Source organism: Oncorhynchus masou, chromosome 26 (genome assembly GCF_036934945.1).
Source record: "Oncorhynchus masou masou isolate Uvic2021 chromosome 26, UVic_Omas_1.1, whole genome shotgun sequence".
Taxonomy (NCBI): domain Eukaryota; kingdom Metazoa; phylum Chordata; class Actinopteri; order Salmoniformes; family Salmonidae; genus Oncorhynchus; species Oncorhynchus masou.
Window position 1 is genome coordinate 24378655 of NC_088237.1, and position 15265 is coordinate 24393919.

The following is a 15265-nucleotide window of genomic DNA, read 5'->3' on the forward strand; positions in this document are numbered from 1 at the left end:
AGCCCCCCCCCAATTTTTTTTTGGGGGGGGGGACACACAGGGATTGTGGCAGAGTCAGGATTCAGACCTGACCTGTTGGAGGGTGTGTGTGTGAGGTGGGGTAAAGGCATGAGGAGGGCACTTCTGGGGCAGGGCCCAGGGGGACTAAGAGGTATTTTCTGGGACTCTGACATTTATCTGCCTGACTGCTCCTGAAAGTGATCCTGCTGAGTCCGACACAGGAAATCTCAGGCTTTCCAAACACACAGCAACGCCACGGAACAACAACACACACACACACACACACAGCCAAACTGACAACACACCTACACACAACACAGCTCCACTGGAAACAGACACACAATCCAACTGACAACAGACATACACACACACAGCTCCACTGAAAATATGCACTGACAACATACACACAATCCAACTGACAACACACATGGCCCTGGTGAAACCCCAATGAGCAGAGTGATAGAGTGGGATGGGGGTTTTGAGGTACATGGGACCCTCCTCAGTTAAAGCACAAAATAAGCCTTTAATTAATGGTAATATGATTAGCTCATTACATATGTTATAACCAATTTCAATATATTCTTATAGCAGTAAATGATCTCAAAATGAAGTATAACAATGTATGTCAATAAAGGAATAGGAATATACTGCCTTTGAACCTCGACCTTGAATATGTGGACATCTATAAATACCTAGGTGTCTGGCTAGACTGGAAACTCTCCTTCCAGACTCATATCAAACATCTCCAATCGAAAATCAAATCTAGAGTTGGCTTTCTATTCCGCAACAAAGCCTCACTCACGCCGCCAAACTTACCCTAGTAAAACTGACTATCCTACCGATCCTCGACTTCGGCGATGTCATCTACAAAATAGCTTCCAACACTCTACTCAGCAAACTGGATGCAGTTTATCACAGTGCCATCCGTTTTGTCACTAAAGCACCTTATACCACCCACCACTGCGACTTGTATGCTCTAGTCGGCTGGCCCTCGCTACATGTTCGTCGCCAGACCCACTGGCTCCAGGTCATCTACAAGTCCATGCTAGGTAAAGCTCCGCCTTATCTCAGTTCACTGGTCACGATGGCAACACCCACCCGTAGCATGCGCTCCAGCAGGTGTATCTCACTGATCATCCCTAAAGCCAACACCTCATTTGGCCGCCTTTCGTTCCAGTACTCTGCTGCCTGTGACTGGAACGAATTGCAAAAATCGCTGAAGTTGGAGACTTTTATCTCCCTCACCAACTTCAAACATCTGCTATCTGAGCAGCTAACCGATCGCTGCAGCTGTACATAGTCTTATCGGTAAACAGCCCACCCAATTTTACCTACCTCATCCCCATACTGTTTTTATTTATTTACTTTTCTGCTCTTCTGCACACCAATATCTCTACCTGTACATGACCATCTGATCATTTATCACTCCAGTGTTAATCTGCAAAATTGTAATTATTTGCCTACCTCCTCATGCCTTTTGCACACAATGTATATAGACTCTTTTTTTCTACTGTGTTATTGACTTGTTTATTGTTTACTCCATGTGTAACTCTGTGTTGTCTGTTCACACTGCTATGCTTTATCTTGGCCAGGTCGCAGTTGCAAATGAGAACATGTTCTCAACTAGCCTACCTGGTTAAATAAAGGTGAAATAAAAAAATTTAAAAAATACCTTGTGGATCCCTAGGACCAGAACTGAACAACAACAATTCTACCAATGATGAGACATATGCCTTGTTTAAATCCCTTAAAAATGCAGTCACCCACCCTCCCTTCCTTGAGGTAATGATAGGATTTACGGAAAGGAGAAATCCTTTCTATATTTAAACTAGGCCTAAACTTCCACTTTGACGACAATTGACAAATTAATGTACTTAGTGTCTGGCACCACCATGTGGCAGCACAGGGGAATTGCTTTGGTATGCATCTACAACAGAACAAGTTATTTTCTCCATGTCTGCTAACAATCCTTCATCATGACCAATAGAATTACACACAGGAGCAGCCTCATGTACTGTGGTGTGTGCATACTGTTGTGTTATTAGATACTTTTGACGACGGAAGGTCAAATTGGGGGACATATGACAGAGGCCTACTTTTCCAGTATGAAACCCTGAAGCACAGATCTGCTGTCATACTTGGCAGGAAACCGTCATACTTGGCAGGAAGAGGCTGTTATTTTAAATATTTGCCTCTGACGAACAGCCAAGCGAACAAACATGCCTTTTCGTATAAGAGTGGCATGAGCCCGATGCCATTTGTGAAACTATGATCAATAGGTTATCGATGTACAATTATTTACAATGTAAATAAACAGTCCTAAAATGCAACGGAAAGACAGGTCCGATAACATGAGTTCTGTTTGTGGACCGAGACACCGAGTTGGTTGTTGCCCACTGCATGAATTGAAGCGCACGAGCATAAAAATAGAAGGTATGTCTGTGGACTGTGGTGGTCTTGGCAACACCTGTCCTCTTCAAGACAAAACTAACAATGAGTGACAAAGAGTTGGCATGATGACACAAACAGGCACGAAGGCCGTTTTCTCCCTCTGTAACTAAACTTCTACTCCTGCTCTAATTCTTTCCTCTGTTCCTTCCCCCAGTGACTCCCACTCTGGGACAACCATGTCTGTGATAGTGGAAGCGGGGCGGTTTATAGCCCAGAGCATCATCTACTACTACACCAGCCGGAGACCAGGGGGCGATACCCCCTCCCGCTCTCACCATCTCCACCACCTCCTCCTTATACTCCCATCTAGACTCTCCTCTTCCCTCAACCTCGTAGTCAGTCTACAACCCCTTGCTCCCAGGCTTCCCCTCTCAACAAAATGTTTCCTCAACTCTCACCCCTTCATTTTTGGATGTACCAATCCTCTCTCGATCTTCGCCATCCTCCCCCTGTCCCATCCTCCTGTTTTTCCCGTCGCTGGGCGCCCGACCGGGGGCCATGGCGAAGTACCGGGACCTCTACCTGGAACGCGGCCTGGACATCCTATCTGTGGAGAGCACAGTGTGGCACTTCCTGTGGCCTCGCTGGGGGCTGGAGTATGGGGCTGAGGTCCTGGAGGTCCTGGGAGACCCGCGTTTCAAAGGTCGCCCCCTTCTGGTCCACGCCTTCTCCATCGGTGGGTACACCTTCACCCAGCTGCTCAGCCAGATGGTCAGGGAGCCACACAAGTACCCAGGCCTGGCCCAACGGGTCGTAGGACATGTCTATGACAGCATGGTGGTCGGGTCGCTGGGGCATATGGCTAAAGGTGAGAGAGGGGAAGGAAAGGAGGTAGGATTGTCAGTTTGGATTATTAATCTGAGAGAGGAGAGGGATCTGCTACTGAGACGGTGTGGATGTGTGTATGGGTTAGTTTGTGTGTGGATGTGTGTATGGGTTAGTTTGTGTGTGGATGTGTGTATGGGTTAGTTTGTGTGTGGATGTGTGTATGGGTTAGTTTATGTGTGGATGTGTGTATGGGTTAGTTTATGTGTGGATGTGTGTATGGGTTAGTTTGTGTGTGGATGTGTGTATGGGTTAGTTTATGTGTGGATGTGTGTATGGGTTAGTTTTGTGTGTGGATGTGTGTATGGGTTAGTTTGTGTGTGGATGTGTGTGGGGTTTATGTGTGGATGTGTGTATGGGTTAGTTTATGTGTGGATGTGTGTATGGGTTAGTTTGTGTGTGGATGTGTGTATGGGTTAGTTTATGTGTGGATGTGTGTATGGGTTAGTTTGTGTGTGGATGTGTGTATGGGTTAGTTTATGTGTGGATGTGTGTATGGGTTAGTTTATGTGTGGATGTGTGATGGGTTAGTTTGTGTGTGGATGTGTGTATGGGTTAGTTTGTGTGTGGATGTGTGTATGGGTTAGTTTGTGTGTGGATGTGTGTATGGGTTAGTTTGTGTGTGGATGTGTGTATGGGTTAGTTTGTGTGTGGATTAGTTTGTGTGTGGATGTGTATGGTTAGTTTGTGTGTGGATGTGTGTGGGTTAGTTTGTGTGTGGATGTGTGTATGGGTTAGTTTTGTGTGGATGTGTGTATGGGTTAGTTTGTGTTGGATGTGTGTGGTTAGTTTGTGTGTGGATGTGTGTATGGGTTAGTTTATGTGTGGATGTGTGTATGGGTTAGTTTGTGTTGGATGTGTGTATGGGTTATGGATGTGTGTATGGGTTAGTTTGTGTGTGGATGTGTGTATGGGTTAGTTTATGTGTGGATGTGTGTATGGGTTAGTTTATGTGTGGATGTGTGTATGGGTTAGTTTGTGTGTGGATGTGTGTATGGGTTAGTTTATGTGTGGATGTGTGTATGGGTTAGTTTTGGATGTGTGTATGGGTTAGTTTGTGTGTGGATGTGTGTATGGGTTAGTTTATGTGTGGATGTGGGTTAGTTTATGTGTGGATGTGTGTATGGGTTAGTTTTGTGTGGATGTGTGTATGGGTTAGTTTGTGTGTGGATGTGTGTATGGGTTAGTTTGTGTGTGGATGTGTGTATGGGTTAGTTTGTGTGTGGATGTGTGTATGGGTTAGTTTGTGTGTGGATTAGTTTGTGTGTGGATGTGTGTATGGGTTAGTTTGTGTGTGGATGTGTGTATGGGTTAGTTTGTGTGTGGATGTGTGTATGGGTTAGTTTGTGTGTGGATGTGTGTATGGGTTAGTTTGTGTGTGGATGTGTGTATGGGTTAGTTTGTGTGTGGATGTGTGTATGGGTTAGTTTATGTGTGGATGTGTGTATGGGTTAGTTTGTGTGTGGATGTGTGTATGGGTTAGTTTATGTGTGGATGTGTGTATGGGTTAGTTTGTGTGTGGATGTGTGTATGGGTTAGTTTGTGTGTGGATGTGTGTATGGGTTAGTTTATGTGTGGATGTGTGTATGGGTTAGTTTATGTGTGGATGTGTTAGTTTGTGTGTGGATGTGTGTATGGGTTAGTTTATGTGTGTATGGGTTAGTTTATGTGTGGATGGGTTAGTTTATGTTTGGGTGTGTGACAGAGAAAATAATTTTAAATGTAATTAACCTTGACCGGTAAATAAAATAACCTAATCATGACCAATAGAATAACACACAGCAACAACCTTATGTACTGCGGTGTGTGCATACTGTCCTGTCATTAGATACTTTTGACAAATGACCTAGGCCTACTTTCCCAGTATGACCCCTCATACTAGGATAGACACCGACATTCTTGTCAGGAAGAGGATGTTCTTTTGAAATATGTGCCTCTGTCGAACAGCCAAGGAACAACTCTGTCTTTTCCTTTGTTCAATAGTTAATCACAATGTATGAAGTCAGAACATGCTAGAGCGGCGCGCGCCCGATGCCATTTGTGAAACTATGATAAATTGGTTATGCATTTACACTTATTTACAATGTAATAATGACAGTTCAAACAGTCCTAAAATGCAACGGAAAGACTGGTCCGATAATATGATTTCTGTTTGTGGACCGTGACAACGGACCTGGGCTCTCGTGACATTTAACGGCAAATGGAAAAGCGTATGTGAATATGCAGTTGAGTTTGTTTTTGCACGCCCACTAGGTGAAACGAAGGGCACGAGCAAAAACAGGACACGGAAGAGGACTGGAGCGGCGCAGAATCGAATAAACGTAGGATCTTGAAAGTTGTGGTTATTTCCAACCCTATCGAGTTCGTTTATAACGGACGGTTCATGAATGCTCGAATCTATTAAAGAGGTTAATTCACAGAAAGAAGACCGTGGAGGGTGGGCAGATTTAAACTGCTATGAGGATTCTCAAATTCTTCAAGGGGTACAGTTGCAGAACTCTATGAACGCTGCCTGCTGTGTGACGTTGGCTTTGTTTGAAGAAGTTGCATGAAACTGGGTATGTAGAAATGACAGATGCTGAACTATTTAACCATTTAGTTATTTGGCATGAAGTAGTAGAGCATAGTAGAGCATATTAACAAAATGGACCTGTATCTGTGCTTTTATTGAACCTTTATTTAAGACTGCTGTAAGACTGACACATATCACCACATGGACAGGCTGCACCCTTGGTTGTGTTGTTGAACTGTCCTAAGCTTAAAACGTTTATGTGAACTGTAGTGTCTTAGCTCTTATTACTTATTTATATAATAAGAAAGACTCTGAATACAAGAAATTGAACTGGAGCTGCATATTTACAACTGGAGCTTCCCTTCACAATATATATATATGTATATATATATGTATATATATATGTATGTATGTATATATGTATGTATGTATGTATATATATATGTATGTATATATATATATGTATGTATATGTATATGGTCCAAAGTATATATATGTGTATATATATGTGTATATGTGTGTATATATATGTGTATATATATGTGTATATATATGTGTATATATATGTATGTTTGCTTTTTTGAAGTCTAATATGGTCCAAAGCAGGGCTGTGCACAGACCTTTTGGGGGGCATGTGTTTAAGAAAAAGGTTCCCCACAACCGCAGTCACAGACTGGTTGAGCAATTATTACAAGAAAAGGGGGAAAGCAGCTGCACAACCAACTGAGTCTGTATCTGTAGACTACTATCTACACCCTCTAACCAACTGAGTCTGTATCTGTAGACTACTATCTACACCCTCTAACCAACTGAGTCTGTATCTGTAGGCTACTATCTACACCCTCTAACCAACTGAGTCTGTATCTGTAGGCTACTATCTACACCCTCTAACCAACTGAGTCTGTATCTGTAGGCTACTATCTACACCCTCTAACCAACTGAGTCTGTATCTGTAGGCTACTATCTACACCCTCTAACCAACTGAGTCTGTATCTGTAGGCTACTATCTACACCCTCTAACCAACTGAGTCTGTATCTGTAGGCTACTATCTACACCCTCTAACCAACTGAGTCTGTATCTGTAGGCTACTATCTACACCCTCTAACCAACTGAGTCTGTATCTGTAGGCTACTATCTACACCCTCTAACCAACTGAGTCTGTATCTGTAGGCTACTATCTACACCCTCTAACCAACTGAGTCTGTATCTGTAGGCTACTATCTACACCCTCTAACCAACTGAGTCTGTATCTGTAGGCTACTATCTACACCCACTAACCAACTGAGTCTGTATCTGTAGGCTACTATCTACACCCTCTAACCAACTGAGTCTGTATCTGTAGGCTACTATCTACACCCTCTAACCAACTGAGTCTGTATCTGTAGGCTACTATCTACACCCTCTAACCAACTGAGTCTGTATCTGTAGACTACTATCTACACCCTCTAACCAACTGAGTCTGTATCTGTAGGCTACTATCTACACCCTCTAACCAACTGAGTCTGTATCTGTAGGCTACTATCTACACCCTCTAACCAACTGAGTCTGTATCTGTAGACTACTATCTACACCCTCTAACCAACTGAGTCTGTATCTGTAGGCTACTATCTACACCCTCTAACCAACTGAGTCTGTATCTGTAGACTACTATCTACACCCTCTAACCAACTGAGTCTGTATCTGTAGACTACTATCTACACCCTCTAACCAACTGAGTCTGTATCTGTAGACTACTATCTACACCCTCTAACCAACTGAGTCTGTATCTGTAGACTACTATCTACACCCTCTAACCAACTGAGTCTGCATCTGTAGGCTACTATCTACACCCTCTAACCAACTGAGTCTGTATCTGTAGGCTACTATCTACACCCTCTAACCAACTGAGTCTGTATCTGTAGGCTACTATCTACACCCTCTAACCAACTGAGTCTGTATCTGTAGGCTACTATCTACACCCTCTAACCAACTGAGTCTGTATCTGTAGGCTACTATCTACACCCTCTAACCAACTGAGTCTGTATCTGTAGGCTACTATCTACACCCTCTAACCAACTGAGTCTGTATCTGTAGGCTACTATCTACACCCTCTAACCAACTGAGTCTGTATCTGTAGGCTACTATCTACACCCTCTAACCAACTGAGTCTGTATCTGTAGGCTACTATCTACACCCTCTAACCAACTGAGTCTGTATCTGTAGACTACTATCTACACCCTCTAACCAACTGAGTCTGTATCTGTAGGCTACTATCTACACCCTCTAACCAACTGAGTCTGTATCTGTAGGCTACTATCTACACCCTCTAACCAACTGAGTCTGTATCTGTAGGCTACTATCTACACCCTCTAACCAACTGAGTCTGTATCTGTAGGCTACTATCTACACCCTCTAACCAACTGAGTCTGTATCTGTAGGCTACTATCTACACCCTCTAACCAACTGAGTCAAACCTGATCCCCATAAGCTGGATCCCACAACCTTGCATGTATGTCTGTGTGCACATGACTGTGTATGTAGGGTATACATTCATTTCAGTTGAGGTATATTGGTTATGCCTCAAGTGAATTTCATTTTTTTTTGTTTTGCTCATATTTCCTGGCCTGGTCCCAGATCTGTTTGTAGTCTTACCAACACCTGTCATCATCAAGCCAAACATGACAATGAGTGACAAAGAGTTGGCATGATGCACAGACTGACACTCAGGCAGTTTTCTCCCTCTGTAACTTAACTTCTACTCCTGCTCTAATTCTTTCCCCTTTTCCTTTCCACAGTAATTCCCACTCTGGGCCAGACATGTCTGTGATAGTGGGAGAGTGGCGGTTCATAGCCCAGAGGGTCACCAGAAGCATCACCTACTACTACACTAGCCGGACACCAGGGGGTGATAACCCATTCCTCTCTCTTCCCACCATCTCCCCCAACTCCTCCCATCTAGACGCTCCTTTTCCCTCACCCTCCCTCTCCCCCACCTCCTCCCATCCAGACACTCCCTCACCCTCCCTCTCCCCCACCTCCTCCCATCCAGACACTCCCTCACCCTCACCCTCACCCTCCCTCTCCACCCCCTTGCTCCCAGACATGCCCTCTCACCACAACGTTTCCTCAGTTCTCACCCCTTCATTTTCGGATGTACCAACCCTCTCTACATCCTCGCCCACCTCCTCCCCCCGTCCCCTCCTCCTGCTTTTCCCGTGGCTGGGCGCCCGACCGGGGGCCATGGCAAAGTACCGGGACCTCTACCTGGAGCGCGGCCTGGACATCCTATCTGTGGAGAGCACTGTGTGGCACTTCCTGTGGCCTCGCTGGGGGCTGGAGTATGGGGCTGAGGTCCTGGAGGTCCTGGGAGACCCGCGTTTCAAAGGTCGCCCCCTTCTGGTCCACGCCTTCTCCATCGGTGGGTACACCTTCACCCAGCTGCTCAGCCAGATGGTCAGGGAGCCACACAAGTACCCAGGCCTGGCCCAACGGGTCGTAGGACATGTCTATGACAGCATGGTGGTCGGGTCGCTGGAGCATATGGCTAAAGGTGAGAGAGGGGAAGGAAAGGAGGTAGGATTGTCAGTTTGGATTATTAATCTGAGAGAGGAGAGGGATCTGCTACTGAGACGGTGTGGATGTGTGTATGGTTTAGTTTGTGTGTGTATGGGTTAGTTTGTGTGTGGATGGGTTAGTTTGTGTGTGTATGGGTTAGTTTGTGTGTGTATGGGTTAGTTTGTGTGTGTATGGGTTAGTTTGTGTGTGTATGGGTTAGTTTGTGTGTGTATGGGTTAGTTTGTGTGTGGATGTGTGTATGGGTTAGTTTGTGTGTGGATGTGTGTATGGGTTAGTTTATGTGTGGATGTGTGTATGGGTTAGTTTATGTGTGGATGTGTGTATGGGTTAGTTTATGTATGGATGTGTGTATGGGTTAGTTTATGTGTGTATGGGTTAGTTTGTGTGTGTGGATGTGTGTATGGGTTAGTTTGTGTGTGGATGTGTGTGTGGATGTGTGTGTGGGTTAGTTTGTGTGTGGATGTGTGTATGGGTTAGTTTGTGTGTGGATGTGTGTATGGGTTAGTTTGTGTGTGGATGTGTGTATGGGTTAGTTTGTGTGTGGATGTGTGTATGGGTTAGTTTGTGTGTGGATGTGTGTATGGGTTAGTTTGTGTGTGGATGTGTGACAGAGAAAATAATTTGAAATGTAATTAACCTTGAAAATAATCTGTGTGTGTGTCTGTGTGTGCCTCAGGCCTGGGTCTGACCCTGTTCCCTCGTATCGAGCCCCTGGTGCGATACACTGCTCTGCTCTACTTCTGGCTCTTCAAGTCCCAGACGGTGTACTACTACGACAAGTCAATCCAGGTCTTCTACAACAGCCCCGTCACCGCCCCGGCGCTCTTCTTCTTCTGCGAGAACGATGCGCTGTGCGACCCCGTCGCCATGGAGGCGATCCTCGACTTCTGGAGGAAGCAGGGTATTGTTGTGGAAACCAGGAAGTGGAAGGAGTCTGTGCACGCTGCTCATCTACGCTGTCACCCAGAGGAGTATCTCTCCACACTGGGGAATTTTTTTCACTCGCTCAACATCGCCCCCCTCAGGGCTAAGCTGTAAATGGCTCATGTGCTAATCACAGTGGAGGGGCTTCATCATTCAATAAAGCCTACATACTCATGTGCCAAAGCAAATGTTATAACAGATGTTATAACAAAATTATAACACAGTGTAGTCATGTAGCATGTAAACTTTTATCCATAGAAACTTGTTTGACACATACTCAGCATATGGGTCACGAGGGAATCAAACCCTCAACACACTAGTTTTACTTCCCTGTTGCTATAATAACAACATATCCGAACCTAACTCCTAGCATGTGTTTTGACTGTGCTACGTATTATCTATTTGTACAGATATAGGATCTTAATTTGACCTGCATTGTCGTAGCAAAATAATGAATGTTTAGTCCATAATGTTTCTTGATCAGTGTTCAGGCTATTAAAAGTTGGCAACATTAAAAGTGCAGTACTGTTAATATAATTGTGTTCGTGTGGGTTTTCAGTGAATTTTCTGTGAATGTATGTAAATCATGAAACTCATCTTCATTTCCTGCGGTACTGGAAAATTCTCAGCAACAGGAGTGATCAAATGACGTTTTTTGATATTGAGCTTACTCAATATTGTCCATGACACAGTCCATATGCACCAGATAAGGCCACAGTCACTATCTTTAAGGTGAAACACATGACAGACACAACTCACTACACGTTGATTTGCAAGAATGAATTATTTAGTATTTGATTGTAATTGTTTTTACATGAATATATATTCATTCTCAATGGTGACAGAGAGTACAGTGGGAGAGAGGAAGAGAGAGGGAGAGGAAACATTTGAAGATGAGAAAGAACTGAAGAGGAGGAATACAGAAAGGAGTGGGAGGGTTTGAAGAAAGGAAGGAAATAGAAAAGAAACACAGGAGATAGGGAAGAGATAATATGAGAGGTGGAGAAAAAGAGAGAGGCTACTGAGAAGTCTGGACAAGAATTCAAGATGAGGTAGTGTATATTTAAACATCTTCAGTCACGGAGAACCAGGACCTGTTCTGGAAGTAGGTGCCTGTCAATAGTAGTGTAGTGAGTGACAAACAATCCTGGGAGGTTTTCTTATCAGGAATTTCCAGCAACTGTTGCATATTCAGTCTGTTTTGGTCTCAGAGAACTGAGTGTTCTTTATGAGGAAGCAAAGGGTTAAGTATGTGACGACATATCACGGCCAAGGGTACATGCTGTGAACTCCCATGTGATATTGACTGCACACACCCCAGTAGGCATAGGTTCACACTTGCGGAACAACCTGTGTCTAACCTCTGGCACCGGCAGAAAGAGACTTTGAAAGATACACAAATATAGGCACGTGCATGTATAACGGGGTAGAAGCGTTGATATTGTGAACGAAGCCTTGTTGGGCTGTCAGTCCCAGGTGTGGCTCATTTATCCTACATTACACACAATAAGCGTTCAGAAAGAAGACTGAATAAGGATAGAAAATAAACTAATGGGTCAAATAGTATCATAATAAAATAGGTAGACTGTTAGACGCATGAACACTGTTGTTACACCTGGTCTTAGAGCAGTTTGATTATTCTGTAGGGAAATCCAAGACACTCCATGTAGTATGCCATGTCATACTTACAGAGAACATGAAAGTAGGGAAGCTGGATGGGTGGGCGTATAACATAAACGTCTAGCAACCCAAATGTTGAGAGTTCGAATCTCATCCCAGACAACAAACATTTTAGCTAATGATCAACTTATTCCTCCCTATTTTACCTATATATTTTTTGAATGTATTGATATGTAGGATATGTGTGCTGTTTTTAAATGTATGTAGTTCTGTCCTTGAACTGTTCTTGTCTATGTTGTGTATTATGTTATGTTTCATGTTCTGTGTGGACCCCAGGAAGGGTGATGAGACGTTTTCAGAGGACCACCACCAGCCACTACGATGGAGGGTATGAGACCTCTTCAGAGGACCACCACCAGCCCCTACGATGGAGGGTATGAGATCTCTTCAGAGGACCACCACCAGCCCCTACGATGGAGTGTATGAGACGCCTTCAGAGGACCACCACCAGCCCCTACGATGGAGGGTATGAGACCTCTTCAGATGACCACCACCAGCCCCTACGATGGAGGGTATGAGACCTCTTCAGATGACCACCACCAACCCTTACGATGGAGGGTACAAGGCCTCTTCAGATGACCATCACCAGCCCCTACGATGGAGGGGATAAGACCTCTTACATTTACATTTAAGTCATTTAGCAGACGCTCTTATCCATACCTTCTGACATCCAGTGGAACAGCCACTTTACAATAGTGCATCTAAATCATTTAAGGGGGGGGGGGGTGAGAAGGATTGAGAGAAGAAGGAGAAGGAACACCACCAGCCCCTACGATGGAGGGTATGAGACCTCTGGACGTCTTCATGCTTATCAACTCTATGAGCATCAGGCCAAAATGATTCTGCACAGATGTTCTCTTAACATGTGTTTCTAGAATCTGTTGTAATTACAGTATATGTTATAACTGTGGACACCAATGTTTTGTAGCAGGCTTATGGGAACAAGGAGCGCGCTAGCCATGTACTGGTGGAAGAGAAGATCCGGAGAAGAAGTGGTGGTGGATCGGCCACACCCTCCGAACGCCCCCTTTCCAACATCACCAGGCAAGCTGTATCCTGGAACCCACAAGGGTTGGAGGTGAGAGATGAAGGAACATACAAGGAAAACCAGCATGAGGTGGAACCACACAGGAGGTTGGTGGCACCTTAATTGTGGAGGACGGGCTAGTGGTAATGCCTGGAGCGGAATAGGTGGAATTGTCTCAAATACATCAAACACATGGTTTGATGACATTCCATGCAGCCATTATTATAGGCCCTTCTCCCCTCAGCAGCCTCCACTGTACTGTGTATTGAGAAGAATACTGCCCAGAACAGTGTGATTGAGAGCAGCCTCCACTGTACTGTGGAATGAGAAGAAGAATACTGCCCAGAGTGAGATGGAGAGCAGCCTCCACTGTACTGTGGAAAGACAAGAAGAATACTGCCCAGAACAGAGTGAGATGGAGAGCAGCCTCCACTGTACTGTGGAAAGACAAGAAGAATACTGCCCAGAACAGAGTGAGATGGAGAGCAGCCTCCACTGTACTGTGGAAAGACAAGAAGAATACTGCCCAGAACAGAGTGAGATGGAGAGCAGCCTCCACTGTACTGTGGAAAGACAAGAAGAATACTGCCCAGAACAGAGTGAGATGGAGAGCAGCCTCCACTGTACTGTGGAATGACAAGAAGAATACTGCCCAGAACAGAGTGAGATGGAGAGCAGCCTCCACTGTACTGCTCGGCCTCTGACCGCAAGGCACTACAGAGGCTAGTGCGTACGGCCCAGTACATCACTGGGGCTAAGCTGCCTTCCATCGAGGACCTCTACACCAGGCGGTGTCAGAGGAAGGCCCAAAAAATTGCCAAAGACCCCAGCCACCCCAGTCATAGACTGTTCTCTCTACTACCGCATGGCAAGCAGTACCGGAGTGCCAAGTCGAGGACTATAAACCTTCTCAACAGTTTTTACCCCCAAGCCATAAGACTCCTGAACAGGTTATAAAATTGCTACCCGGACTATTTACATTGTGTGGCCCCCCCACCCCAACCCCTCCTTTTACGCTGCTGCTACTCTCTGTTTATCATATATGCATAGTAGCAAATAAGAGAAGGATAGGCTGAAAGGACTGTGCAGACAGGAGAGGTGAATAAAGATCAAACCGAAGCCAATGGGGTAAATAGTTTGACTGTTCGATGCATGAACCCTAGATGGGGCCTGCTCTCATGATGTCCTATGAGTGTCATCCGATGAAGATCATCAAAGGTTAGTGATTCATTTGATCTCTATTTCTGTTTTTTTGTGACACCTATCTTTGGCTGGGAAAATGGCTGTGTGTTTTTGGGACTTGGCGATGATCTAACATAATCATATGTTGTATTTTCGCTGTAAAGCATTTTTTAAATCGGACACGATGGGTAGATTAACAAGTTGTTTATCTTTCATTTGCTGTATTGGACTTGTTAATGTATGAAAGTTACATAGTTCAAAAAAATTACAATTGAATTTTGCGCACTGCCTTTTCAGAGGAATGTTGTGGAGGGGTTCCGCTAGCGGAACGTGTGTCCTAGAAAGGTTTAAGAATAATGTGTGCGTGTGTGTAACCTACATTTCAATGACTTTCCAGCATGTGCCTCACACTGTGCTCGCTACACCACCATAAAATACTCAAGAGCCGTGTGTGTGCATTGTTCCCATCGTTGGAGCAAGGATTGGAGCATCGATTTGTTGTTTGTCAGAGATAAATTAGACATTTAAATCAATGTGAAATTCTGTGTAGCTAACTAAGTTCAACAACTGGGGCTGATACGTGGTTAGTGGGCATCTTGTGTATTTACATCTGTAATCAAAGTTCCTTGACCTCACACAGACGTGTGCTGCCTTTGACGAATTACCGTAGTCCTATCAAAGATGGTGGATAAATGAAGTTTTCTCAGGCCGTTTACCATTAGAGGCAAAAAAGTCAGTAACGGTCTACTTACCCGGGTGTGTCTTGCATAGACATCAAAGCAATAGGAGTTGGGTCTGGTGTACTTAGTTAATTGCCTTTCATAGACGGATGGGTTGTTTAGCAACAAAACTGTTGGAGCAAAACAGGCTGAGTTGGCTTAGAATCAAAGGAAAGTTGATATCATTTAAACGATATATCCCCTCCAATTTTTTAAATTGAAATTAATAAATAAATGTGCACAATGAGCACTTGTTGTCTCTCAAATACATCGTTACAGTTTTGGTTAGCTAGCTAGTGTGGGATTCTGTGTTTTACATTATATCCATTACCATATATATATGATTAAATATTATCTGATGTTGGCTGTGTGAAGTATCTGCATTTGTG

General features: G+C 44.3%; 1 protein-coding gene across 1 annotated transcript; it reads left to right on the forward strand.

Annotated features, from left to right (window-relative positions):
• The first annotated feature begins 5532 nt into the window (after positions 1-5532).
• LOC135515088 (transmembrane protein 53-like) lies at positions 5533-10805 on the forward strand. The gene is made up of 3 exons (XM_064938921.1): positions 5533-5834; positions 8564-9318; positions 10021-10805. Exons 2-3 carry the CDS (start codon positions 8586-8588, stop codon positions 10380-10382), a joined length of 1095 nt encoding a protein of 364 aa, XP_064794993.1. The 5' UTR covers positions 5533-5834; positions 8564-8585; the 3' UTR covers positions 10383-10805.
• Positions 10806-15265: the final 4460 nt, after the last annotated feature.